General features: G+C 43.5%; 13 protein-coding genes across 13 annotated transcripts; 6 read left to right on the forward strand and 7 right to left on the reverse strand.

Moving 5' to 3' along the window:
• Nucleotides 1–678: 678 nt before the first annotated feature.
• Nucleotides 679–3,273, reverse strand: SJAG_04360 (nuclear cap-binding complex large subunit). Its single transcript, XM_002175435.2, has 2 exons — nt 2,856–3,273; nt 679–2,798 (listed from the first exon to the last, which is right to left on the reverse strand). Exons 1-2 carry the CDS (start codon nt 3,104–3,106, stop codon nt 839–841), a joined length of 2,211 nt encoding a protein of 736 aa, XP_002175471.1. The 5' UTR covers nt 3,107–3,273; the 3' UTR covers nt 679–838.
• On the reverse strand, nt 3,215–5,604 carry SJAG_04359 (cytoplasm protein). Its single transcript, XM_002175434.2, has 3 exons — nt 4,772–5,604; nt 4,338–4,676; nt 3,215–4,286 (listed from the first exon to the last, which is right to left on the reverse strand). The coding sequence occupies exons 1-3, from the start codon at nt 4,824–4,826 to the stop codon at nt 3,571–3,573; spliced, it is 1,110 nt and encodes a 369-aa protein (XP_002175470.2). The 5' UTR covers nt 4,827–5,604; the 3' UTR covers nt 3,215–3,570.
• Nucleotides 5,345–10,128, forward strand: SJAG_04358 (TRAPP complex subunit Trs120). Its single transcript, XM_002175433.2, has 2 exons — nt 5,345–6,019; nt 6,271–10,128. The coding sequence occupies exons 1-2, from the start codon at nt 5,857–5,859 to the stop codon at nt 9,804–9,806; spliced, it is 3,699 nt and encodes a 1,232-aa protein (XP_002175469.1). The 5' UTR covers nt 5,345–5,856; the 3' UTR covers nt 9,807–10,128.
• Nucleotides 10,066–12,266, forward strand: SJAG_04357 (20S proteasome component alpha 6 subunit Pre5). The gene is made up of 4 exons (XM_002175432.2): nt 10,066–10,221; nt 10,277–10,407; nt 10,495–10,598; nt 10,736–12,266. The coding sequence occupies exons 1-4, from the start codon at nt 10,203–10,205 to the stop codon at nt 11,334–11,336; spliced, it is 855 nt and encodes a 284-aa protein (XP_002175468.1). The 5' UTR covers nt 10,066–10,202; the 3' UTR covers nt 11,337–12,266.
• Nucleotides 12,267–12,486: 220 nt separating this feature from the next.
• SJAG_04355 (AAA family ATPase Rvb1) lies at nt 12,487–13,920 on the forward strand (the record flags this gene model as incomplete). Its single annotated transcript, XM_002175431.1, has 2 exons — nt 12,487–12,630; nt 12,694–13,920. 2 exons carry the CDS (start codon nt 12,487–12,489, stop codon nt 13,918–13,920), a joined length of 1,371 nt encoding a protein of 456 aa, XP_002175467.1.
• Nucleotides 13,921–14,346: 426 nt separating this feature from the next.
• On the forward strand, nt 14,347–14,730 carry SJAG_06392 (hypothetical protein; the record flags this gene model as incomplete). The annotated part of the gene is made up of 2 exons (XM_011050714.1): nt 14,347–14,428; nt 14,480–14,730. 2 exons carry the CDS (start codon nt 14,347–14,349, stop codon nt 14,728–14,730), a joined length of 333 nt encoding a protein of 110 aa, XP_011049016.1.
• Nucleotides 14,731–14,881: 151 nt separating this feature from the next.
• SJAG_04354 (uracil phosphoribosyltransferase) lies at nt 14,882–15,873 on the reverse strand (the record flags this gene model as incomplete). Its single annotated transcript, XM_002175430.2, has 3 exons — nt 14,882–14,942; nt 15,051–15,553; nt 15,763–15,873. The coding sequence occupies 3 exons, from the start codon at nt 15,871–15,873 to the stop codon at nt 14,882–14,884; spliced, it is 675 nt and encodes a 224-aa protein (XP_002175466.2).
• Nucleotides 15,874–16,193: 320 nt separating this feature from the next.
• On the reverse strand, nt 16,194–16,720 carry SJAG_04353 (Elf1 family transcription elongation factor; the record flags this gene model as incomplete). The annotated part of the gene is made up of 4 exons (XM_002175429.2): nt 16,194–16,306; nt 16,416–16,486; nt 16,545–16,591; nt 16,655–16,720. The coding sequence occupies 4 exons, from the start codon at nt 16,718–16,720 to the stop codon at nt 16,194–16,196; spliced, it is 297 nt and encodes a 98-aa protein (XP_002175465.2).
• Nucleotides 16,721–16,899: 179 nt separating this feature from the next.
• Nucleotides 16,900–18,343, reverse strand: SJAG_04352 (cyclophilin family peptidyl-prolyl cis-trans isomerase Wis2). The gene has a single exon (XM_002175428.2). The coding sequence runs from the start codon at nt 18,116–18,118 to the stop codon at nt 17,042–17,044; it is 1,077 nt and encodes a 358-aa protein (XP_002175464.1). The 5' UTR covers nt 18,119–18,343; the 3' UTR covers nt 16,900–17,041.
• Nucleotides 18,344–18,609: 266 nt separating this feature from the next.
• Nucleotides 18,610–20,678, reverse strand: SJAG_04351 (GTPase; the record flags this gene model as incomplete). Its single annotated transcript, XM_002175427.2, has 3 exons — nt 18,610–19,998; nt 20,066–20,101; nt 20,199–20,678. The coding sequence occupies 3 exons, from the start codon at nt 20,676–20,678 to the stop codon at nt 18,610–18,612; spliced, it is 1,905 nt and encodes a 634-aa protein (XP_002175463.2).
• A 279-nt stretch (nt 20,679–20,957) lies between these two features.
• Nucleotides 20,958–23,542, forward strand: SJAG_04350 (CCR4-Not complex subunit Not3/5). Its single transcript, XM_002175426.2, has 4 exons — nt 20,958–21,133; nt 21,187–21,224; nt 21,293–21,487; nt 21,575–23,542. The coding sequence occupies exons 1-4, from the start codon at nt 21,112–21,114 to the stop codon at nt 23,213–23,215; spliced, it is 1,896 nt and encodes a 631-aa protein (XP_002175462.1). The 5' UTR covers nt 20,958–21,111; the 3' UTR covers nt 23,216–23,542.
• Nucleotides 23,543–24,166: 624 nt separating this feature from the next.
• On the reverse strand, nt 24,167–24,980 carry SJAG_04349 (ESCRT I complex subunit Vps28). Its single transcript, XM_002175425.2, has one exon. The coding sequence runs from the start codon at nt 24,946–24,948 to the stop codon at nt 24,253–24,255; it is 696 nt and encodes a 231-aa protein (XP_002175461.1). The 5' UTR covers nt 24,949–24,980; the 3' UTR covers nt 24,167–24,252.
• Nucleotides 24,981–25,079: 99 nt separating this feature from the next.
• SJAG_04348 (hypothetical protein) lies at nt 25,080–25,739 on the forward strand. The gene has a single exon (XM_002175424.2). It carries the CDS (start codon nt 25,203–25,205, stop codon nt 25,416–25,418), a length of 216 nt encoding a protein of 71 aa, XP_002175460.1. The 5' UTR covers nt 25,080–25,202; the 3' UTR covers nt 25,419–25,739.
• The last annotated feature ends 324 nt before the right edge of the window (nt 25,740–26,063 follow it).

Genomic DNA, 26,063 nt, shown 5'->3' on the forward strand with positions numbered 1-26,063 from the left:
GCGAGACACGATGCGAGGAGGGAGGGAAAGGAAGCACTGAGGAGCCCGTCTCGAGGGAAGAAGCCCAGAGGGCTGAGAAAACTACTAACGAAAGGCACAACCACCATAATCGTCGCGAACTGCACCCGGTTACACGCCACACGACAGAACAACACTACAGAATGAACAACCACACTAGTCATCCCCATCACATCGCCTGGAGCAGCAGGACCACTACAGTCGATGAAAAGAGGAATTTTACACGTCAGAATACACCAGCTGCCCTACACGACGGGACCGTCCAGAGGACGAGAAACCCGAAGCGTAAGAGATCATCGCTGAAGGGGGAGAACAGAACCCCAAAAGAGTACATTCTCTCCCTCCCGAAGAAAGAATTGTCTCACTCTTCGGGCAACGGTGCTTCCAATCATCATCCGTGTTGAGTTCTGTGGCTAGGTTAGGAAACCCAAGCCGGACGTATACTATAGAAATGATCCTATGGAGTATCGTCGATGGTTTTTCGTGGAGCGAGCCGTGCCCTTTTATAGCAATTGCGTGTGGGGAAAGCAGTCACAGTGTGGGGGTAGTGAAGGAGAAAGGACGCTAAACTGTGTTGTTCGTCGCTAAACAGATTACCGTGTCTCACTACCTCACACAATGTCTCTATAACGCTCTTCGACTAACCCCTCTATCCCAATTTATCGCACTTCACAAATCCTCTCTATTTGTCTGCTCTCGGGTTTTGATTCATTGTACCGGTTGGTGCCTAATACAACGCAAGCTGTAGATTATACACATAGTTTACGAGTGACGAGTGATTGGTCACAGCTGTAGTTTTGAATTGCATGAAACTCTTCATTTAGTCATCATCCATTTGCACCATGAGAGGATAATGCCGTTCAAGGTAAGCCTGAACGAGCTGTACATAATGCGCCGACCAGGGCAGAGAAGCTGATTGAGCAAGTTCCGGAAGTCGTGTCCGAAGAAGCTCGTACACAGCACGTCTTTCTGTAGTAGATTCTTCCTTAAGAACATTCTCTTCCGTACCTTCTGTAGCTTCAGAGTTGTCAAACTGTTTGACACGAGCATCCAATTTATTCAACGTCGTTGTTAATAGATCCCATACGTAAATACGGGACCAAAGTCGGATATCATCTTGCTTGGTGAGCCATTGAATGATGGCAGTAGCGCCAACAATGGAGTAGTTGAGAAGTTTGTCGGCCCAAGTCACTGCAATCGTCGGCTGAAACTTCCAGTACTCGAATAATGAGGACACAACAATATACTCAGAATCGGAGGAAGCACGGGAAAAGTGTTTAATAACGTCAATGTGTTTCTCAAAAACGTTCAGCATGTGAGAGAAAGACTTGGAGCCCATGTGAAATACGCAGCTGAAAAACAGTCGAAGAGCTTCTTCTTGACTAAAGGATGACAGCTCGGCTTCTATGGAAGCAATAGGCTCACGCATCGTCAATTGATTGGTTATTTTGTGCGACGTAACGTTCATAGGATGGTCTTCAGCGCCGTATGGGAAATAGGGTTCAGGTGCTTTTTCTGTCAGAAAACCATACATAGGCTCAGCAACAGAGTCACGAATGCGACCCCAATAACTGAGATCCACCTCGCGGCGAATCATTTCACGCATGACAACCTTTTTTGGGTGAAGTTCCTCCAAATCAACGTCTTCCACCCACTCTTGCCATTTCCATTGGAAACCAAAATTGCTTAGATGGTGAGAAACCCAATCAATAAAACGATATTGGGGTTCCAAAGCGAGGTTCTCGCTCATAGAATACATGAACCGGATGATCCGGCCAAAAGTAGGAGCCATGATGCGCGGGGCAGTTCGGCAGCATTCCGTCAAAACAGAGTGATAGTAAACAGGTTTATAACGAGGGGATGCCAGAGAGAAGAGTTCCGCAAAAACACTCTCGGCAATAACGTCCTCGGCTTTCCAAGTAGGTTCTGAGGGTGAAGCCTTCTCTAATTCAGCTATCGGTGTTCCGCGCAGAGCGAACGACTTGTACGCAAAGTAAACATCAAAGTCAGTGAGTACCCGGGCAGCTTCAGTGCGATTGAATTCAAGCTGATTTAATACATCAGAGGCATTGTCGCGCAAAATGGTTGAAGCAATGTTCGAAAGTTCGGGAGTGGTACGGACAGGCTGAGAAAAGAGAAGTTCAATGAAAGGCTTGCCTTTTGGTGCAGCTTTTTTGTCATCAGGAATTTCCTCTGGAAGGGTGGGAAGCTCAAACGAGACTGACTCAATGCTAGATAATTCGGACTCAAACGAATCCCATGGAGTAGGTAAAATCGAGACAGTGAAATCATTTTCCTTTAATTTAGTGATTTGCGAGTAGAGCAAAGAGAGTTTGTCTTGGATATTGTAAGTGGAATTCAAAAATGGATTCATGTCATTCACATCCACTGATCGTGAATTCAAATAAGTGGAACAACGATCAATGATCGACGAACAGGTTTCTTTCACTTTTGGGCTAAAACTGGCTACAATAAAGTAGGGTAAAGTTAAAAGCACCAGATAGGCAAGTTCATCAGCATATACGGAGCATGATTGAGTTTCAAATGCTTCGACAATTTTGCCAAGTAACTCGCCAATTTTTTCTTCAGTAAGTACCCGAGTAAGACACGTTAACAAACGAAGGTATATTTTTGCTTCGTAAAATTTAAAAGCAAGAAGACTTTCTTGAAGACGAGTGCTGCATGTTTCAACGGCAACCTTAAGAAGGTTATGGTTTTTCGTACTCGCCAGCATAAGCATGGTAGCTAAAAAGGGTATTTTAACAGGGAGTTGAAGCGCACTATACTCACAATTTATGTTAATACTGTGAAACAAGCCGTTTACACATGTTACTTACCAAGCAAACAAGCTGTCAATCACCTGGGGAAGATGAATTTCATCCTGAGATTCGCGTGCAACTTCCGTTGCGACATAATTCATGTCCTCTGAAGGAGAAGAACTGCTTCGAGGATCAACCAAGTATGTTATGTCTTTTTTTATACGGGCGATCATGCCCTGGCCGGGACCATTGCGAGATGGACGATAACTGTGTTCGTCATCATCTCTATAACGTTTTCTAGACCTGTAGTTTCCTCGGTAATTGGACATTTATGTGTAGAAACCCGTAATTTCTTTCTTTTGCAAAGGGCAAGGTGTCTGCTGGACCAATATCGGTAGGTACACGAACACTGAAGAAAAAAGTATTAGAAGAATTTATTACCGCTAAAACAGACGTCGAATTGCAAAAGAATCGAGTGTTGGATTATGTAATAAAATGAATTATGTTAAATTTTAATATGTTGTTTAATAACATTTATATTATAGATACGAAAACAAGGGAACGTGCTCTACAAGCCTATATTGAACATAAAGAATGCAAATCATTAGCGAAAGGACCGGTTGATTCTTATTTCTTGGCGTTAGGATTATGTTGATCCAAATGTTTGGGATTTTTTGGAAGTACTAGCATTCCCAAGCATTATTGTTAAGACATTCAAAAAAAGGTAGCATATCTGTTTTCATACTTGAACAGTTACACCGATACAACCTGCTTCACAGGCACCGTTTCAGCACTAGTATGCGAGATAGGAGCAATCTGCACTCTTGATTTTTCCATCGAAGAGAAGTTCACTCATCACATAACCTGTGCCTGGTCCTTGCGTGATACCCCAGCAACTGTGACCTGATGCAATATACACGCCGTCTTTTCTGCACCCGATAATCGGCAAGCCCGTTCGACTAGAAGTCGGTAAATAGCAGGCTTGTTCCACAGTGATTGTCGAATCACGGAACATAGAACTTACTGAGTCTAGCTGGTGTTTTATATCCTCGCATCGACTCTTCTTCACTGTCACTGTTTTAGACGAATTTGGTAATGGATGCATATCAGGAGCCCCGCTCACATACCAATGATCACTCCGAGAGAAGATTTCTGGATGTGAATTCTCACCGTCGGGTAATACAATGTCAGTGAATATGGCATATGGTGTATTCGGAACATGTTCGTTTCTAAGGCAAATACTGTGTACACGGGTACCATCAATGAACGTCTCAGGCATTAGGTTCCCAGTCCACGGACCAGCACAGACAACAACTTTCCGTGCATCAAAACGTCTTATATCATCTTCATTAGCGCCTTCGGGAACATAAGTTACATATGTTGCATGAACATCAACTGCTTTTCCCTTCACTAGTCGCACTCCGGCTTCGTGAGCCAACCTAAATATCTCTTGACAAAACTTGTACGGCTGAATTTGAGATGTAGTCGAAGGCGTTCCGAGTGTGCTGTCTGCTCGAATTTCGCGTCAGCAAATCTATAGGCGCATTCTGTCTAACATACACTTTTCCACACACTGCGTATCAAACCAAGGCATGTCTTCAGGAAGCTTTTGCGAGTTACCCGCTGGCATGAGGGACATCGACAGTGTTTTCACCTTTCGATAATCCCACTTTTTGGCTCCGTTATACTCTTCCGCAAGCTTTTCGTGTAGTCGATAGGAAAGAGTACTCAGCGATTCAGTTGGTTTTCCATGCCAATCCAAAGCCAAAAATCCTCCGGCCTTTCCTGAAGCAGCACATGCGATGTCGTTCTCTTCTAATAGCACAACACGAAGTTTACCTTGTGCGAACTCTGGTCGTTTGGTAATGAAGAATGCAGTGCAAACTCCTACAATTCCACCTACGAGGTTAGCTAACTGTATTTCGCGTGTACGTCGTCTGAGTAAAGATGACTTTAAATTATAACTATCAATCGCTCGAAGCACAAGTTCGTACCTCCGATAATAAGAACATCGGCTACTTCTTGATTATCTGAATGAACACTCGACATAGTGGGCAAATGTTGTTGTATGATAGAAGAAAAGACGGAAAAAACAGTTTGTATCGGTGACGATAATGTGACGCAGGACTATGGATTAATGGCTCTAGTTATACAATTGGAAGAGTTTCCTCCTTCATTTTATTCAAACTTGTATTTGATAGTAGTGGAAACGGAGAACGTCGCATACGCTGTAATTATGAGCCAGTCGTGTTGGGAATAACGGCGCGTCACTGAGCACTGTAATACACTGGAAAAACAGGTCGTTCAATTGATCTTCACGCTTCATGTTATGGACGAGTCATGTTGTTTATAGCAAAATCTTAAGAGTTTTGATTTTTATAGAGGGACAAAAGTACAAGTTATTCAATCTTCAGTAAATCAACCAACTTTGTCAATGGTATCAGCAATTAATTTTCTGTTAGAACAACAATAATGCAAAGGAAAGAAAATACTCTATGCCAAACGCGATTGCTTCTCATTCCTTTTTGTTTACGTGTACGTATTCACTCCATAACTTTAATTAATGAAAACGCGTAACACGCTAAATGCAGGGCGCGTCGCGTTCATTAACACTCGTTTATCCATTCTTCTCTCGGTTTCCTATAAACCATCATAGCCTCTTCCATACTGTATAATCTATAACGTATGCGCTGTTTCTGTTTTATTCTATGTTCAATTGTCATAGTCTTAGAATGATCAACGAAAATTCCGCAAATTAATTCACTATTAAATGGAGTTGGAAACGAACTAAATAATTCCTTATAGTTCACAGCACCGTTTCTCCGTTCACTCCGCCCCTGAGTTTCGTCTACATCTTTTAGTCTCATTGAGTGTTCAACTCGCTATAACCGTTGTTTCATTCCTACAAATTGCTAACCTCGTCCTCCTTCCCTTAGCACAATACGTACTAAATTCTAACAAAAGCGTCTGTAACGAAAATACCTTGGTTTGCTGTGTCGAACAACAGACAGCCAGCCCCACCACCACCTAAAGGTTGTTGGTGCTTGAACATTTCCCGCTCGCAAGAGCTTGATGGTCGATGGAACTCGATTTCTTTTCCTATGCTGCACCTTCTCGAGTGCAAGCGCTCGTCTTGCCGTTTGGAAAAATTCGAAAGAATCGGTTTCGGCATTTCTACGAGCTCCTGTTTCGCGTGCGAAATATTCGATTGAATGATGTGCCGCAAGGAGCAAAGAGTCAACGTAAGTAATTCATGAAGCACAGGAGAAATGGTTCTGATACTCGGAAAATTGGGTACAGAAAGAGATGAATGGTTGTATCTCCGAAATGCCAACCATAAGCCTATTTTTGGCCAGAGGCTCTTAGCTTGGTCAGTTAATAAATTCTGAGCAATGCTCCAAGACATTCAATTTCGTTCCCGATAATTATCTCCTTAATTAACTGCTTCTTACTTAAACAACAACCGCAATTGTTTCTAACTTTACTTTATCAGATTTCAATCCTCTAAATTTTCCGCTTGGACAAGTCGTTTATAATTTTATCGTAAATTTAGATGACCAGCAATCGCTCCTTGAAGAGTTTGAGTTTTTTCGCCGGGTTTTTGTGCTAGTTGCTTTCGTCGATGGTCGTGAAGATGTTTCTGCTGAATTTATCAGTAGTAAACTAGAAGAATGGCAACGCCGTGTGCCTCATGCACTTGTTGTCCGTTGTATCGTATTCGATTGTGAAGACAAAGAACGCCGTGCTGCACTTGCAACTGTTCCTGAAGTAGTTTTTGGACCAGTGGGGTCTTTCTCTCCGGCTACTGCTGTACGTTCTCTTCTGTGCGATATTACCGCTGAAATGCTTGACACGTTTAATGATTTGGAATATGCCATCACTGCTCGTTCGGTGATTCTTTCCCCCATCACGGAAGTTCCGCATCTTAAGCCTCTTGAACGGCACGGCTCAGGATCTTCTACACGTAGTTTTTCCCGCAGAACATCGTCTACGTTTACTATACAAAGTTCAGGGGATAATAGCACACGGACAAACCCGACTGGTTCAGAGCATTCAAAAGTCCGGTTCAAGGGCCGTGCAGAAAATCAGCTAGGCCAACTGTACCTCCTTGCTGGTCTACTCCCTGCTGCGATGCGGCATTTTACTACCGCTATTGACTGTGCCAAACTCACACGCGATTATTTGTGGCATGGTCTTTCTTTGGAAATGTTCTCAGTTTGCTTATTGCTTCTTGCATACTTGCAAGCTGACGTGAGTATACCTGAGGGAATGCAGAATCTGTTTTCCTCAACACTTACAAGTCGAAACAGTGTCAAAGAGATGGTACATGTGGACAACTTATTGGGTTTACTTACAGAAATCCGTAACATGGTAAATTCTCTATATATTAAATCAACGAAGCAGCCTCACGATTCTATTCCTGGACTGTGTTTTGCAGAAAGTGTGCTTCGATATGCACATCTTCTTGCCATGGTTCGTATCGCAAACGGTATTAATACTGCGTCGTTGGATCACATCGTTATGCAAGTACCACTGGAAAAACAACGTCCCATTACTGCTTACGTTCCCAGCAAGGCTGTAATTTACCAATGGATATTGAAGGTCGATGAATCTCAACCTGAACAACTTTCAGTTCGTGAGTTATGTCGTATATATGGAGCAATGGCCAATTTGCTAGGGTCCATAGGTTTCTTCCGGCAACGTGCTCTCTTATTACGACGTCTGCTTGTGCAATTGACCCCGTCACTACTCTCAACCCGATATTTGAATGCTTCCAGACGCGGTGTCCATCCGGATATTGAGGCACTCAATAGTGCATTACGTTTATACTCTTCTCAAAGCACTCATACTGAACCTATTTTACTCGAGGTTTGCCGAGTTTACGGTTTCTTTGACGAAGACGGTTCCATTCTCCAACCTAACAAAATCGGGTGGAATTGGTCTTCTTTACAATACGCGGTTGTTCGAAACCTCGTAGAGTTTTGTTCGGCACTCGGAGACTGCTCAGGCTTAATGATTTTGATTTCACTATATTTTTTTGCAACTTTAAATAGGTCTCAATCAGAGGAACAACGAACACTCTTTACTGCTTTTCAAAATGCATATAAGCTTTTACAAAATGCCAATATAGCTTGCTCCGTTCCATACTGGGACCCATTTCTTGTATTAGACATTTGCTATACTAGCAGTGATGAGGACGAGCAACTAGTCTATCAATCCTTAGTGGAATCGACTACTCCCACTCGACCAAAGGGCCCTTTTCTTTACAACCCGTTTGAGCGGCCATTAAGCAAAAAGATAGAGCCAGATAATCATATTGTTATCGTTGATGAACGTGTCTCATTACGTGTCCGACTTCGCAATCGTCTCAGTGTTGACATTGAGCTGCAAAGTATATCTTTGTCCGTTGATGGTGCGCATGCAGAATGTCCAGACGTATTCACAACACTTCCCGCGAAATCTGAAACCTTAGTGACACTATCATTACTTCCTAAAGAAGTGGGTAATCTTCAGATAACTGGATGTAGGGCTACTGTGTTAGGCTGTCGAGAGCAACTGTTTCATTTTTACGATTTAGATTACATTCGTGAAGAACAAATTGTTCGTTTGGAAAAAATGAGTCCTGATAAGGAACTCTCCGCCAGAAATGAACAAACTTGGTGGGATGTGCAAGACAAAGAGTGGCCGAAGAATACAATACAATTACAAGTCGTCGATAAGCAGCCTCAACTGCTGCTGCGTGCTTGTCCTGCAGCTTCTCGGCCTCTTTCGATGGCGGAATACGAAACAAAAACGATTCCCATAACTCTTGAAAACGTGTCTTCCGTTCCCGCAAATTTAGTCCATGTCCAATTTTTTGATTCCTCAGCTCAATACTACACGAATGCACTTGCTAGCAAAACCATTACAGCAGATCAATTTTACGAGTTGGAGCAAGAGGAAACGGAGATGCCCTCTTTTAAATTACTTTACGTTGAAGAACCACTACATGTAGACCCACATGAGAGTCGCACATTCCACATTCAGCTTCGAGCTAAACCAAGCATGGAGAAAGCCCGTATCGTTTTCACTTATGGTCACCGAAGCTCATCTGATGCCGAATACTACTACAAGAGACAAGTCACCGTGACACTTGACATCAAGGTATGCTCCCGCATTGTGTTACAGGGCATCGAAGTTTTACCGCAGTCTATGTTGGACTATTCGTCATGTTTACTGGTAATGTACTTTTTCAATCATTACTTTGAACAACAACATATTACGGTTTTTGACAATGCAACTGATACAGAACACTCTATTGATGTTTACGCAAACAGCAATGCCGTGCTGTGTGTCTCGACCCCGCGTATATCATTGACACAGGAGGAATTGACCAAAGATATCCCTCGTCTATCGAACCGTCAATTTGTATTGTCCAAAGGCATGAAAGACAGTTTGGACGAAACAATTTATGTGAAACAACGCTTCTGGTTGAAGCAAGTCTTATTACGCCGTCTTAAGGTGCAATGGGAATCTATTGTTGACGGTTCACGTAAGGGTATAGTTCACATGCGACCCCTAATCTTATCCCGCAATTCAATTCCAAATCTACTATCACCTCCTCTGGCGGTATATTTTGAAGCTGAAGATCCACTTGTATTTGATCCTCACATGTATGTGTGGAAGGTACCATTTCGTACTTTCTTTACGATTCGTGTACGTTTTGTGAATCATACCGAGAAGCCTTTACGCGCTTCATACGCACTTAAACTGTGTAGCGTCAGCTTACAAGACATGGAGAGTCCAACGCTGGTCCTAAATGGTCCGGCCCAACGAACGATGCCGGTTTTGGGGCCTGGTAAAGAAGTCTCATTTTCGCATTCACTGTTTGCGACTACGTCCGGATTGTTTCGCATACAAGTCTACGCGGAAGAGACACCTTCTTCGTCGTCCGCTTTTTGTCACTCTGCGTACCTTCCAGAACCTGTCATTCTTTCTGTTGAGTGCCCTACTGTATCTGATGATAATACTAAATTGTCCTCGGATTAGATCCAACAGAACTTCTCTCCCTCTCCTTCATTTCCGCTTCCAAAATTTACCGTCGTACATAGAATCCCTCTTCCCATGACATGATTAGCTACGAATGAAATGTTTCCGACGCAGCTCTTGCTAAATATCCGACCAAGCCAATATACTCTTCTTTACTTATATTGCAATCTATGCTGTCTAGCGAAACTGTCCCATAGAACTTATACGAATCCATAATTTTGTTTTAATTGCAGCTTCTATCGTCTAACATACACTAGGAGGCTTATAAAGAGGATAAATGCACTGCTACAGCTTTCTTTGAGCGTTATTTGATACCATTGTTCTATTTGACAGGTGGAATAACTTCGCGTTCAGGTCTTTCCTCTTCCAACCACTCGAAACGAGAATACTCCCAAAATGTTTAGAAATCAGTATGGTATGCTATAAAAACGCGTTTATTGAAGTAAAAACTTGTAATTAACTTGTTAAAGACGGTGACGCTACGACTTGGAGTCCTCAGGGACGTCTCCATCAAGTTGAATACGCCCTTGAAGCCATTAAGCAGGGTTCCGCTGCTGTCGGCGTTGTTTCCAACACACATACCGTGCTTGTTGCGTTAAAGGTATGTTTTGTCGTCCTCAGCTGCTGAAAAAAGTGGTTTATGATTTTGTATGAATTTTTTGGTATGCTAACTGATCCCTTCTCACAGAGAAATGCTGAAGAACTCAGCAGCTACCAAAAGAAGATTGTACGCATTGATGATCATGTTGGAGTTGCCATTGCTGGTCTGGCCCCCGATGCCCGTGTTTTAAGGTATGAAGCTTTGGAAATGAAGAAAACACTGTCAGCTTTTCGTATTATGGAATATGAGTGCGATATGAACGCTTCTGGATTTATTAACATCTTTGTTATTGTGTAAATGACTATTTGATCTCTAACAATGCTTTTAGTAACTTCATGAGACAACAAGCACTCGCCTCAAAAATGACTTTCAACCGTCCTATTCCCATTAAGAGACTTGTCAACATGATTGCTGAAAGAGCTCAATTAAATACGCAAGAATACGGAAAGCGGCCTTACGGTGTTGGCATGCTTGTTGGCGGCTGTGATGAAACAGGTCCTCATTTGTACGAATTCCTGCCTTCAGGAATGGTGCTCGAGTATTTGGGAACAAGTATGGGTGCTCGTTCCCAGTCGGCTCGTACCTATTTGGAACGCAATCTTCAATCCTTCCCTGCGGCCACCCGTGAAGAACTGGTACTCTATGCCCTTCGTGCGTTGCGCGATACTCTTCCCCAAGACCACGAATTAACTCGGCAAAATGTATCAATCTGTGTGGTTGGCAAGGACGAAAAATTTGTGCTTTATGATGACGATGAAGAAACTGTCCAATGGCTTGAGAAGCTTGGCGACACAAGTCCTGCGGCTGCCCGTTCTACGGCGGCAGCAGCAGCAGCAGCAGCTACGGCCACTGCTGCTGCTACTTCTCAGGAACAACAACCTGAACAAGCTACTGAAGAGAGCAATCCTGATGCCATGGATACGAACTAGAAATGTGTGATGATTGTGTAGAGTTTCACGACAAGCTGCATTTTGAGCGAAGGGAATTTGATGCGTACTTTGCTTAAATATCCGTCGGTCTGTTTACAAAAAAGTGCACGAATTACTGCACAAAGATTTAATTGAAAACTACTTCATGATATCCCAGTTTCTTTGCTACTAAGTTTACTTAAGAACTTTTCAAGACTTGGCATTTTTCTCTTTGGGGGGGGGACTGCAACAAGCGTCGCATTCTCTGAAGAATGAATCGCTCGAAGCATGCGTACTGACTTGTTGACATTCTTTGCTAGCAGTGATATCAACAATACTATGCCCTTTGGTCAAAACGTGCTTGTTTTGTTTACTCTTCTCACCCTCATTTTACCAGCCCACCCATCCCCTTTGTCGTCGGGTTCGGTCCGTTTGCTGATAGGAGAGTCGAATAGCATTCCTCTCTCCACTGCTTCTCGTCTACCTTTTAGGTTAAAGCAGAGCATGGCCAATGTGGTACGGGCCCTTTTAGAAGGTTTTTATGGTATGTGTTGACATCATTCAATGTTAGAGAATATCGTTTTGCCTAACCTGCTCTGACAAGTTGTGCTGGATCTTCCTGCTTTCATAGTACTTGTCGTCTCTGGTATCTACACGCTGCTAGCACTGTTCATATCCGTCTTCGTGGAATTTGTTGCTACCTTCTTCTCTTCCGGCATTGACAACCGCTAACTTAGCGCACGATTTTCGCTGTTATCTTATTCAGGGAACCAAATGTCAGACATGAGGTGCCAACAACGGCTAGTGGAAACATGTATTTAAGTTGTATACGTATTTTACCACTTTGACGAGGGATCTGTTCTACGTTTATGAACTTTTTTAGAAAGAAAATTTGGCAGATTATGAAGCTGATTGAGAGTATTGTGCGAAAAAATGTTAACTGTAAGCGACCTTCATTATTGTAAAACGTGCGGAAGTGGAATCGGATCCGTCTTTAAAGTTATCTTAGGTTTGGTAAAGTATCTAAGCGAATTTCGCAGATCATCCATTCACAAACTCGCTTAAATCGTTTATTAGCTCGCTTCTATCGCCCACGTAATAGCTCGTTGCGAAGCGAGGATTCGAGGTCGTGAGCGAAGCATGCCGCGTGCACTTCTCCTTAACCAACAACATGGTCCAAATCAGTGAGGTTACAGGCAATGGCCGTGAAAACAGAATTGCTGCTCATTCTCACATCAAAGGGCTTGGCTTAAAGGAGGATGGAACTTCAGAAAATGCTGCTGGCGGCTTTATCGGTCAAAACACCGCGCGTGAGGTATGTGACGCGTCTATTTCTTATTTTGGTCCGTGTTTGATGGCTCTCTAACAGTATTTACAGGCTTCTGGTGTAATTGTCGATTTAATTAAGTCTAAGAAACTCGGTGGTCGGGGTATCTTGTTTGCTGGTGCCTCAGGAACTGGCAAAACTGCACTGGCACTTGCCATTGCTCAAGAATTGGGACCGAAAGTACCATTCTGTCCCATGGTTGGAAGTGAAGTGTTCTCCAGTGAAGTGAAAAAAACAGAAGTTTTGATGGAAAACTTTCGACGCGCTATTGGCTTACGTGTAAAAGAGACCAAGGAGGTTTATGAAGGCGAAGTTACAGAATTGACGCCAGAAGAAGCAGAAAATCCTCTGGGCGGTTATGGAAAAACTATTTCACACGTTCTTTTGGGACTGAAAACATTTAAGGGTACCAAACAACTTAAACTCGACCCGAGTATTTACGAGTCGCTTCAAAAAGAAATGGTTACTGTGGGTGATGTGATCTATATCGAAGCCAATACGGGAGCAGTAAAACGTGTTGGTCGTAGTGACGCTTATGCAACAGAATTCGATTTGGAAGCCGAAGAATATGTACCTCTGCCGAAGGGTGAAGTTCACAAAAGAAAAGAAATTATTCAAGATGTTACCTTACATGACCTCGACATTGCCAATGCTCATCCTCAAGGCGGTCAGGATATCATGTCTATGATGGGCCAGCTCATGAAGTCTCGTAAAACAGAAATCACTGACAAACTGCGTCAAGAGATTAACAAAGTCGTCAACAAATTCATCGATCAAGGAATTGCTGAGCTTATTCCTGGTGTTCTCTTTATTGACGAAGTTCACATGCTTGATATTGAGTGTTTCACGTATTTGAACCAGGCGCTTGAGAGTCCAATATCTCCTATTGTCATTTTTGCTTCTAACCGGGGCATGTGCACCATTCGTGGAACGGAGGACATTACTGCTCCTCATGGTATTCCCACCGACCTTTTGGATCGTTTAATGATTGTTCGCACATTACCTTACTCAGCTGCTGAGATCAAGGCTATCGTTCAAACTCGCGCCAAGGTTGAGTCCCTAAATCTTACGGAAGCAGCCCTCGACCGGCTGTCTGAGATGGGTCACAAAACAAGTCTTCGTTATGCTGTTCAGCTTCTCACTCCCGCCAGTATCGTGGCTAAGTTGGGCGCGAGTGAAGCTGTTGATGTCCAACACGTCGAAGAGTGTGCTGATCTGTTCCTGGACACAAAGCGGTCAGCTCGTGTTGCCCAGTCTTCAGGCGGCTTTTTGCATTAAACGAATCATGATTGGGGCTTAAAAAAATAAATGAATTTCATTCAGTACGGTTTTGTAAGAAATGATCGATGAATAAGGTTGTATACAGGGTACAGCTAAATTTCGCAAAGTTGGAATAAAGTTCTGAAAAGTGGCAGATACTACATGTGTATTCTGATGATACCATTGCAACATAAAAGAATAGTCATGAGAACTGTTCACTGGTTAGCAACATATGCTGCTCACGTATGTCTCTCTCTCTCTCTCTCTTGCCACGGTTTTTATGATGCAACATTGACTCATGTCGCTACTAAATAGCATTTTGAGAAAGGGCGAGTACGTGGAAAAGGCATAAGGATAACAGAATACTGATCCTCTATACTACGACCATTCGACTATCTGAATGTCCTGCTTTACAACTGTCTTCATCAAAAACCAAGCTACAACATGAGTCCATCCGATCGAACATCTCCGTCGCGAAAGCTTTTAGCAATGATGCGAAATGTGCCGCCGGATTTAAAAGCACTTCGTAAGTTCAGCTTAGCATGCTGCCATTTACTAACAATCGCCCCCAACCCAGTCGCTTTAGTTGGCATCGGTGGCATTACCGCTATGGCTACCATAGGATACAAACTTAACAGTGACCCAGAAGTAAGCAAGAAGCATGAAGGCATATGCTGCTACTTCAGCAATGCTAATTCGAACCGTTACATTAACAAGAACGCTAGGTTCGTCGAAAACTACAGCGAATGTCAGATAGTGAGCACAGACGGCAACCAAAAAAACCTTAACTGTTTTGTTTTAATAAATCCACTGTATTCACAAATCTAAAGAAACTCGAAAGGCTCATGAATCAGCAACGAACACCGGCTGGGTAAATTTTCATGAGTACAATTAAAATAACCATTTTTTTATTTTTCTTTTCTTCCATCAATTGAGTTAATTGTAGTAATATTCGCCGACTTTTTTTTTTTTCTGTTTTTTACTTTTCCTCCGTACCAAAGTAAATGTCACCAAAGTCACCCAAACCGGGAATAATGTAACTAAATGAGTTAGTAAATGAGTAGGAAGGGCAGGAAAAGAAAAGTAGAAAGAATGACAATTCACGTTAGAACTGTTGTTCCCACCGATTCTTCTTCCTCTCAACTTACCCTCTTTCATCGAGAGAATCATCAATGGCAGCAGTGACGATGCGAAGCTTGGGGAATTTTGCGGTGATGTTCTTGATACCTGCAGGAGAAGCAATCACGTTCAAGAAAATAATTTGCTCCTGCTTGCAACCATTGTCGAGCAAGACCTCAATGGCCTTGATGGCCGAACCACCAGTAGCCAGCATGGGATCCAGCAACAGTACGTAACGAGTAGCGACATCTTTGGGCAACTTCTTGTAGAAAAGAACGGGTTGTTGAGTCTCTTCGTTACGTTGGATCAAGATCTTGCCAATGCGAACTGAACGGCAGCATTCACGAAGACCTTGTTCCATACTTTCACCAGCACGCATGATACTGACACCGCAAATACGGCCATCGAATTCGACACCGTCAAAGCTGGCATTCTGAGCCGTAGTGACGGTCTTGGGAGAGACGGGAAGGTAGTTCAAACCCTCTTCGACAATCAGACGAATGATTCGGTTGGCATAGAAAATGAATTCCGACTGTATGTTAGAGAGAGGGAGGGGGGAGAGACCAAGAGAGACGAAAAAAGAAAGAAGAAAGAAGACGTGGAGAGGAACAAAAGCGAAATGCTCCGTTTGAAAAGAAGAAAAAAAAAAATTGCAAAAAATACTTCACCCCAGATTTCCACAACCGAACTTATCCCCGTCTTCTTCGTCCTCACTTTCGTCGTCTTCTTCACTTCACTTACGCGAGGTTTCGTGCAGTCACGAATGATTGTAAACAAGCCCTTCAACTGGTTCGTTTGTGGGAGTACAATCACGTTCTCACTCAAGGCAGAAGGAAATCCAAGACCAGACATTTTGCTTTTTGCAGGTTGCTCTTGTTCCATTCACAAACAACACTGGTTCTTTTCTTCACTATCTCACCTTGCGCTTCCTTAAACGAGAATACGATGAGATAGGCACAGAGTAACGAGACGCGGTATCAGAGAACAGCAGCAGACTCTACTTGATCAAGATCATCAAGCGGATTGCAACGCAGACTCGGATGCCCGGAAGGTGGCCGGTGTATGCCCGGTGGAGGGAAATTGAAAGGGACCAAAAAGAGAGACAGAAGAGAAATAGAGCAGATCATAATTTTGTAGAAAACGCTAGTGAGACGAACTCGTTTTCCGAGAATTTAATCGGCATAGCGTCTAGACGGTTTTTCGTCGTCGTACGCGCTTTCTTGTTTGGCAATTGCATCACATGCATCAATCCAGTCACTGTAGATGTCAATTGGAGCAGAGAGAGCTAAGCTGTCAGCAAAACGAAACATGTTGGCGGTTAATTATCGCGATTAACGCGTGAAAAATGCGTATTTGTGGTGAATACACGGGTTAATGGCGATTTCGTAACATACCGTTAATAATGCATTGGTGACTTTGTCCGCAAATCTTGCAATGCAAATTGCCGACTCCGGCCTGTTTGTCTCTGTAAACGCGTGTTAAACGACTTTCGATTGCGAATAAGGGTCAGAGAGAGCACTTACAAGGAACAACTGACACTTTTCTCATGGTTGCAAAACAAGCATGTAAACTATATCCTGTTAGAAGAGGATTGACGCGTCAACACACACAAACCGTGTTCAGTTTCACTTACAGTAGTGTCCAGAGGGGGAGTTTTACGCTTAGGAGGCGCTTTTGCTTTTGCCTTTCTTTTGCCCATGTGTTTGGCTCTGGGCAAGATTCATTTGGGCGAATTGACTCGACATAACCGAACATGACGTAGCGCCATTTGGACCGGAGTTGAAGGGATGAAACGCTCGCAGTGGGTGAAGATACGAGATAAACCAACCTTATTTTAAATTTCTAAAACACAAAACGAAAAGCAGAAATGCGATTCTGCAAGACACCGTTCAGCTCTTCCTCTCTTCTCTTCTCTTCTCTTCTCTTCTCATCACATTACTATTCTCCTTACAATCCTAAAGTTCATTATTAGAGTAAAACATTAAAGCGGCCCGGGTGAGTCCAGCTGCACACAAGCATCCTAAGCAAACATTTTTGAGAAGGCCTTGCGTTGACGAGCAATGTACTCCTTCTTCTTTTGACGAACGGCCGCAAGCTCCTTTTTGACAGCAGGATCGGAACCAGCCTGAGCAAGAGTAGCTTCAGCTTCCTCGAAATTCTTCAGAGCAGCAAGGGCAACACCGCGACGATAGTTCGCCTTCTCCTTCTCGGCTTGCGTAAGAGACTCCTTGTTATCAAGGACAACCGAAGTCTCTTTAAGCACCTCTTGGTAACGCTTCTCACGAAGGGCGACAAGAGCGATGTTAAGGTGCACACTGTTACGGAGAACATCGTACTGTTTCCAAAACTCGAGATCCTTCTCCGCATCCTCATCATGGAAAGGATGGACACCAAGGTAGCGCAGGGCCTTACGCCATTTGGTGACGGCAACCTCGTTGTTCTTGGCAGCGAATTGCTTGTTGCCAATAGCCTTCAACTCGGAACCAATTTCGTAGGCTTTTCTAGGGACAAGCTCACCCTCAAAGTCGTCGGGGAAGTCCTCAAACTTGTCACCAGTAGCGTCAGGTTGAGGAGGAGGAATGTCAGCAGCAGTGCAGACACCACAGTCTTCAATAACAACAGGCACCTCAGGGTCGTCGTTGGACTGTGTCTTCAGGTTTTCAATAGCACGGACGGTCGACTTGCCGGACACAACCTTACCAAAGACGACATGCTTGTCGTTCAAGTGGGGAGTTGGCACCGTAGTAATGAAGAATTGCGAGCCGTTCGTGTTGGGTCCAGCATTGGCCATCGAAAGCAAGAAAGGTGCATCGTGCTTATGCTCAAAATTTTCATCCTCAAACTTCTCACCGTAGATACTTTCACCTCCAGTTCCGTTACCCTTGGTGAAGTCACCGCCTTGAATCATGAAACCCTTGATGACACGGTGGAAGCGGGAGCCTTTGTAGGTCAACAAACGGCCATCCTTTTCGAATCCTTGACACAGAGAAGCAAAGTTCTTTGTGGTCTTTGGAACGGATTTGTCAAACAATTCAAAGTAAACGGGAGCTTGAGCCTTTCCGTCAATGCTGATCTTGAAGAAAGCGTGTGTAGCCATTTGTCAATGCAATTTGCTTATTTTTATGTCAGTGGTAAATTTCGTGAAAAAGTCGTAACCGAGCAAACTGTGTATCAAAGAAAATGTGTTCAGACACGCTCGAAAATTCTTAAAATGAATGCAGTCAGTGAACAAACAGAAACTCTATGCAAGTTTAGACGCTGCTGAAGGCTTCTCTCGGAGGTGCTTTATACAGCCGGTATGGGTTTAACCCCGAAGCTTCTAGAAAATTAGGAAAAAGCAAAAGAACAAAGTCTCGACGACGTTTGAGAGACAATAATAAGATTCTTCTGTTCATCTGAAAGATCGTCATTTGATAGAACGCTGTGCTGATTTTCGAGTAAATCGCGTTCAATTCAACTTTTCATAAGAAAGTCATAGAAAACCTAGAAATGACATTAGTTAACTGTAAACACGATGAATGGAGAGCAATGAGGGACATTAATTCATGAGAACTTAATGTTGAAATCTATATTTCATGCATAAAGCGCTCAACGTAAAATGAGACCATGATGAATTGATAGACATCTGTTTTCCTTATTACTCGTGTAGCTTACCCCTTGATCAATAGAAACATTTCCAAACTGTTTCATTCGCTTTTTTCCTTCACGTTGATTTTTCAATAACTTCATTTTGCGAGTAACATCTCCGCCATAACACTTGGCTGTTACGTTTTTCCTTGCGGCAGAGATCGTCTCGCGAGCGATGATGTGTTTTTCGCACATGGCTTGCAGCGCTACCTCATACAACTGTCGTGGAATAAGCGACTTTAGCCGTTGTAGAGATGCACGAGCAGTTCGTAGTACACTTGAGCGATGTAATATCGTGCATAGGGCATCAATAGGCATACCGTTCACGAGATAGCTTAGCTTCACAATGTCTGAAGGTGCGAAACCCGCATCTTCATATTCCAAACTGCCATATCCATGAGTACAGCTTTTCAGTTGATCAAAAAAACCATCCATTAAACGCGACATCGGCAATAAGTACTCAAGCACACAGCGCGCAGTCGATAAAAACGAACACTTCTGTTGTGTTCCCCGACAACTTTCACACAAATTCATGACTGGGCCCACATACTCGCGAGGAAAAACGAGCGTCACAAGGGCCATTGGTTCTTCGACCTGAGCATATGCGGTACGGGCGTCGGGAAAATTGCTCGGATTCGAAACCATACTTGTCATTCCATCTTTCCATGTAATCCTGTAAGGGACAGTAGGCGCCGTTACTAATACTTCATGCTTGTATTCATCTTTCAACCGATCCAGGAAAACCGAGAGATGCAGGCTGCCAAGGAAGCCTAAACGCCAGCCTATCCCCAGTGTGTCTGATGTGTCTTTTTCAACAAAAATACTGCGGTCATTGAGTGCAAGCCTGTCGATGCTATCACTCAAACTGTCGTAATCGGATCTGACCAGTGGAAAAGCGTTCACATATACCTTTGGTTGCTGCTTCTCAAAACCAGGCATTGCCTTAACAACGTGGCCAACCTGGGTAAATGTGTCTCCGAGAATTGCTTCGGCACTATTTTTCATGTTCCAATTAACGTAACCAACTTGGCCAGCTAGAAGAACTTGAGCTTCAACAGGATTTGGATGCATGAATCCCACTTCGTTCACAACGTATTTCCGATGCGTATTCACACTATAGATAGCAGCACCGGCAACCAGTTTGCCATCTAGTATCCGTACCAGACCAATGACTCCCCGATGTGTATTGAACCAACTGTCAATAAGCACACATTTTAGTGACGCGTTTTCATCACATATGGGATGTGGAACGCGTTGTATGATTGCATCAATAAGCTCAGGAACGTTCTTCCCCGTTTTTGACGACACGAGCAAAGCTTCCTTTCTGTCCAGTTCAAACACTTCTTCCAGCTGCGCGAGAACTTTTTCTGGTTCAGCGGTAGGCAAATCAATTTTTGTTTAGCACAGGGATAATAACCAAGTTTCGGGCAAAGGCTAAGTAGAAATTTGAGACCTGTTCGGTTAGCAGATGTCTTCAACCAAGTCGGTGTTGTTCGAGTGTGACCCGTGTTAATCACGTAAAAATATTATACTGCACGGTGCAGACTTACTGTTTGAGCCTGAATTCCTCGTGTTGCGTCGACCAGAAGGATACAGCCCTCACAAGCCGCCAAGCTATGTGTTACTTCCGAAGAGAAGTCGACATGTCCGGGTGTGTCAATGAGATTCAAAAGATATTGCTCATCGTTGTACTCGTATATCATGCTGCAGGTTTGTGCCTTTACAGTAATTCCTCTTCGCTGCTCGACACTCAGCTTATCGAGGACTCTTTGTTTCCCGGACGACTTTTCGATGACACCTGTGAGTTCAAGAATACGATCGCTTAGCGTTGACTTTCCATGATCAATATGCGAAATGATAGCCCAATTGCGTATATTAACTGTTGGAATGTGTTCTGCAGCATCGGCTATGTCGACGACCGGACGAGCTTTAGTCGAATGGGAACGAGATGGTAATACAAACACTGGTCTTGCTTGAAGGCCACGAAGAATGCGTGCTTGAAATGTATAGGAAAACCGTCGTAAGGTCATACAAGTAAGGCCTTCCCTAGAGGAGACACGAACCTTCTAATCGGTCTTCTAGACTGTTTGTGACATGAAACAACTCTTACGAGAGAACTACTAGTCAATTGTGCACTATAATCTTTCGCGTCGCGTCAGTATATTCGTTTTCCGGGCATCCATCCGCTCATTAAAACCCGTGAACAACGGCATAAGCGTCGTCACGGTACATCATTCAAGCTAGTGACTACGTACATTGTTTATGCTTTACAGATTGTTTATATTTAAAGCCTTTTTAGTCACTTTCAACGAATCTTCTGGCTTGTTACAGCAGTAAGAAGTCTGCCTATACTTTCAACCGTTCACCACCATCAAACATACTTTCCAAGAACCACTACATACTACGATATAGACAAAATTTTCTATACGAAACTGCAGTGTTTTGTTCTCCTAATAGAGTAAGATGACTGCACGAAAGTTACAAGGTGAATTGGTTTTCCCGATCCGGTTATGAAGCGGCATTGCTAACGCAACACAGTCGAGATTGAAAAAACATTCAAAAAAGTTACCGACGGAGTATGCTGCTTGTCACTGGACTACAGTGTTTGAATCGTACTAACATTTTGCGCGTGACGCGCGATAAGATTGCAATCTTCGATGAAGTTTATGAAAAACTAAACGCTAGTACAAGTCCATCACAGAAAGAAAAACTTGAAGGTGACCTGAAGACACAAATCAAGAAACTGCAACGTCTGCGAGACCAAATCAAGGCGTGGGCCAGCAGCAATGATATTAAAGACAAAAAGGCATTGATGGAAAATCGACGATTAATTGAAGCGGTACGTTCCGTCTAGCGAGACAGCACATGTTTTGATTCTTCACTTACGACTGTAAGCCATGAGCATGCTGCTAACAAAGGTGTTTAGAAAATGGAAGAGTTTAAGGCTGTCGAAAGAGAAATGAAGATTAAAGCCTTCAGTAAAGAAGGACTGAGCGCGGCGACTAAGATGGATCCTAAAGAAAAAGAAAAAAATGATACAGTACAATGGATTGCTAATGGCGTCGAAGAACTGGAGCGCCAAATTGAACAAATGGAGGCGGAGACTGAGATTATTCGAGTCAGTATGAAGAAGGGAAAGAAGGATATGTCCAAAATTTCGCAATTAAACGCACTGGAAGATCGGATTGAACGGCACAAGTGGCACCAAGAGAAACTGGAACTGCTGATGCGCCGGTTGGAAAACAACCAACTTACGGCAGAAGCCATCAATAACATCCAGGATGATATTCTTTACTACATTGAGTCTAATCAGGATGTTGATTTTGCAGAAGACTTCAACATTTACGATGAACTTGGACTTGATGATGCACCAATTTCCAATTCAGCCGAACTGAAGAAGTCCTCTGAGAGCTCGTCACCACTGAACCAATCTTCCTCAACTGACGGTAGCGACGAGACACAATTTGTTTCTGTGAACACCCCTCCGTCGCAATCGCCCGGTGCGCAAACTCCTGAGCCGTCCAGCTCAGTTCAAAAGAGCAAAGAAGAGACGCGACCGAAAGAACCCGTCCAGGTGCTTCGTTTGAGTCACAGCTCCAAAACCCCCTCCTCATCACCGAAACCCAACGCAATTGCATCACCGCACGTGAATGCTAGTCCGTCAACTCCTACACATACACCTTCTGTTGCACTCCACATGCCTAAACCGGAACTTCGTTACGCCTCGGCAGCAGCAGCAGCTGCTGCCGCTCTGCGTGACGCAGCAAATCACAGCACTGCCCGTTCTAATTCTCCGTCTTCTCCATATACTGCCACTGTAATTACGAGCCGGCATGCTTCGACGGCTCTTCAACACAACTCGGCTACAACTGCTGCTAAAGCAGAACCAAGCGCTGTAGCGAAGGTTAGCAAGCCTGCTGAAGATGTGCCCGTATCCGCTACCGGCACCTCCACAGCTGCTGCTGCATCCAATGGTGCATCAACAGCAGCCAAGAACGCACCTCCTGTACAGGTAGAGCAGCTTCCTACAATTGTTCAAGACCTGTACAAAACGCTTTCGGGTGTTCGTAAGCAGGTGCAAAGTAGCAATAAGGCCGAAGAGAATGGAGAAACAAGTCGTGAAGACAAGAGCAAGCTGTACGAGCTGTTGGATACCAGCTGTCTCTACGTTCCAGATTCTGTGGATGCTTCGAAACCGCGATACTATATTCCCAAAGACCCTTATCCCGTACCCCATTACTATCCACAACAACCACTGCCGCTTTTTGACTCGCCTGAAATTGTTGAACGGGCTGACCCTGACACTCTTTTCTTTATGTTTTACTATCTGCCTGGGACTTATCAACAATACCTTGCTGGAAAGGAGCTCAAACGCCAAAGTTGGCGGTTTCACAAAAAATACATGACTTGGTTTCAGCGTCATGATGAACCCAAAGTTATAACTGATGAGTACGAAAGCGGTACATACCGTTATTTCGACTTTGAAGGCAACTGGGTTCAGCGTAAAAAGTCTGACTTCCGCTTTCAGTATCAGTATCTTGAGGACGAAGACGACTGGAGTCGCTGAACTCGTATTAACGAATGCTGCATATAACGTTTGTCTCTTTTGTAAAAATTATATCTGTTCTGTTCACCGATATTTTAAACAGCATTCAAGGGTGCTAGACGCCTTAACGATAAGGAAAGAGGAAAGACAAACAAGAACAGGGTCCGTCCAAATAGACATAGAACAAGGACGAACAGTATACAAAACAGGACTCTGATCAACACCCAAAAAACAAACAAAAAATATAGAAAAAAGACATTTATTATGCTATTTGTATTTTACGATTCTGGAAATCCTGTTGATGTTAGTAGTTGACAAATGAAATGAATAGGCTGAACCAAAATTCAATCTTTTGGAGGATCCGGAGCACCTGCGTATTAGATGCCCGGCAAAACTAATCATCATTTAGCGATTTGCGGTCGCAATGAGACGGGTGCCAGCATATTTATCGTCATATCCACCCAGAGGACGAACGGTTCAGCTCTTAAGTTACACATACCTTCTTTACAAAGACCAGAAAAAATGAAAGAAATGTATCAGACATGTATGACTCGAACGAAACAACGACGAAGAAATCGCCAACTCGAACGGGTAAAGTGTGAATGACAAGTAATCTCTGCACTTCATGAAGGAAGCAAGCCCATAAACAAGTGGACTGCTTCTGATTACAGTGCATAAAAAGCCCACAAAGCCTTGTCGAACGACAGAGCGCAACAAGTGAAAGAACCACAAGATTCCGATCGTACAGCTCCGTCACGAGCCACACTGAGTCGTTGACTTCAAATGATGTTCAGACGACTCCACAATGGGAGGCCGATGCTGTTGTTGACGGTGACACCGATGCTTATATACTGTTAGAAAATCGAAAAAGCAGTCACGGTTTACCCTAAATGTTGTGACTAGTATTTGATGTCATACATTTGGAAGTTAAATGCAAAAGGCGACGCGAGGTAAACACTGTCGCAAGCCCAATTGGAATAGAACGCGTGTACGTAAATTCATTCATTCATTCATTTAAACATAACGCAATTGGAAATATATATCTGCTCTTTATCAATCTAAAACTTGTTGTACGTTTCTGTATACATAGCTTCTAAATCTCGAAGAAATAACTGCCGGTCGTCTGCATCCAATTGCGCGTCGTCTTCTAGCTTATTTAATTTTATGAGCCATTGAACGAGAGCAGCTCTTCCTTTTAACGTTTCGTTTGTATCTTCAAACAGGTCGTCTAAACTGCACATTAATTCGGCTAGTAAAGGATGCATTTGTTTTTTTGCGACCAAATTTAGCCGGATGGCGTCCATGATTGTGATAAAGTTTTGAACAACTTGTGCAACAGCTTTAGCTGTAGAGTTTGTCTGAGGTGATTGAGATGCATTTCTTCTTTCGTCTTCTACAGACGTTTCAACGGTAAGTCTGCTGGTGGTGTTTGTCAGTTCTTCAAGTTTTGTTTTCGCACGAGGACAATGCAGCTTGTAACGAGAGCAAAAAGAATCAAAAGATTCATAGACGGAAGCGACATGTTCATCACGCAAGCAAGAACGCCATTGCTGAAGCAGAAGACGACAAGCTTCTTCGTAGTCCACGTACGACACGCCGTCTTTGGCGAACACCTTCTCCAGATGCTCTAAGGCAACAATGATGCCGTAGACGACACTCAAATCCTCGTTTACTGAAGTGTCTTCGTCATTTTTATCCACATGCACCTGGGACACTTTCTCCGTGAGCAAACTAAGGTCGTAATAGTCGTTCATCCTAGATGTTGCTTACTTGAGAAGGCTCGTTAGCCTGATCCATTGAATAACGATCGATTTAACATTCGTTAAATGTATATAACGCGCTGTAACGCGACGTACCGGATTGCGAGTGAAAGAGCACTGCCCCACTTTTCCCCACTTCCCCACGTGTATCCCACATATTCTACGTCATCGGCTCGGTACGTCAAAGCAATTGACAATACTCTCCTGACAAGAACCAACACCCATTGAAGACTGGCTGCTGAATTCTGATGGAAAACTTTACTCAAAACAACGCCAGGAAGCCTTTCCGTGCGCGCAATGCAATGCTTGCTGGTGTGTTGGCTACATTGGCCATTGGTACCTTTGTGTACACCGTTGCACGCGTGAAACAGGACCCGTTTACAGACGTGAAGATGACTCCGGAGCTTCGTAAGAAGCTACTTAAGGAAAGAGAACAGAATCAAGCAAAAACCGGACAGTCTTAAACGAAACAGCTTTTTTGAACGCGTTTTTGGGCGATTTTCGTCATAAACGCGTCTATTTTCCCCAATGCATCTCCTGTATTTTTGTTACCGATTTAAGTTGCACAATTTATATGGTTCACTTGGTCTTGATGCGACGCGTCACTGTTCATTTCACTACTCTAATTTACACGAACCCCATTTTGAACCAACTACAAAGTTTTGCCTGCCGTTGTTCCAATTATCTACGATTCACCAAGTAGGACGGCTCGTTTCGTATTGGGAAAAAACGCGTCTTCTGCCAAGACTTTCGCTGCTTGTTGTTGTCAGCGTTCATGAACGGTGACTACATTTTTTAGACAGTTCACCCAATATCGTTTCTAACGGCAAAATGGGCTCGTCTGCAGTGACATTGAGTGTTTTTTTTCAACAGCTCAATGTTTCTATAAAGAAAACGAAAGGTGTAACGCTTTCTTCGCTACTGTCCGTTCCATGGGGACAACAACTCTCCGGCCATATTGACTTCAACATTCCGGGAGTGTATCATTCGCCAGATGTTCTTCAGAGCACAGTGTCGTACATGATTACTTCAGAACAGTGGAAAGACGCTGTCTTTCGGTTTCTCATGGCCTTACTCGCTTTGGATCGTGACCACGATGCCAAATTGGC

This window comes from Schizosaccharomyces japonicus (genome assembly GCF_000149845.2).
Source record: "Schizosaccharomyces japonicus yFS275 unplaced genomic scaffold supercont5.2, whole genome shotgun sequence".
NCBI classification, from domain to species: Eukaryota; Fungi; Ascomycota; class Schizosaccharomycetes; order Schizosaccharomycetales; family Schizosaccharomycetaceae; genus Schizosaccharomyces; species Schizosaccharomyces japonicus.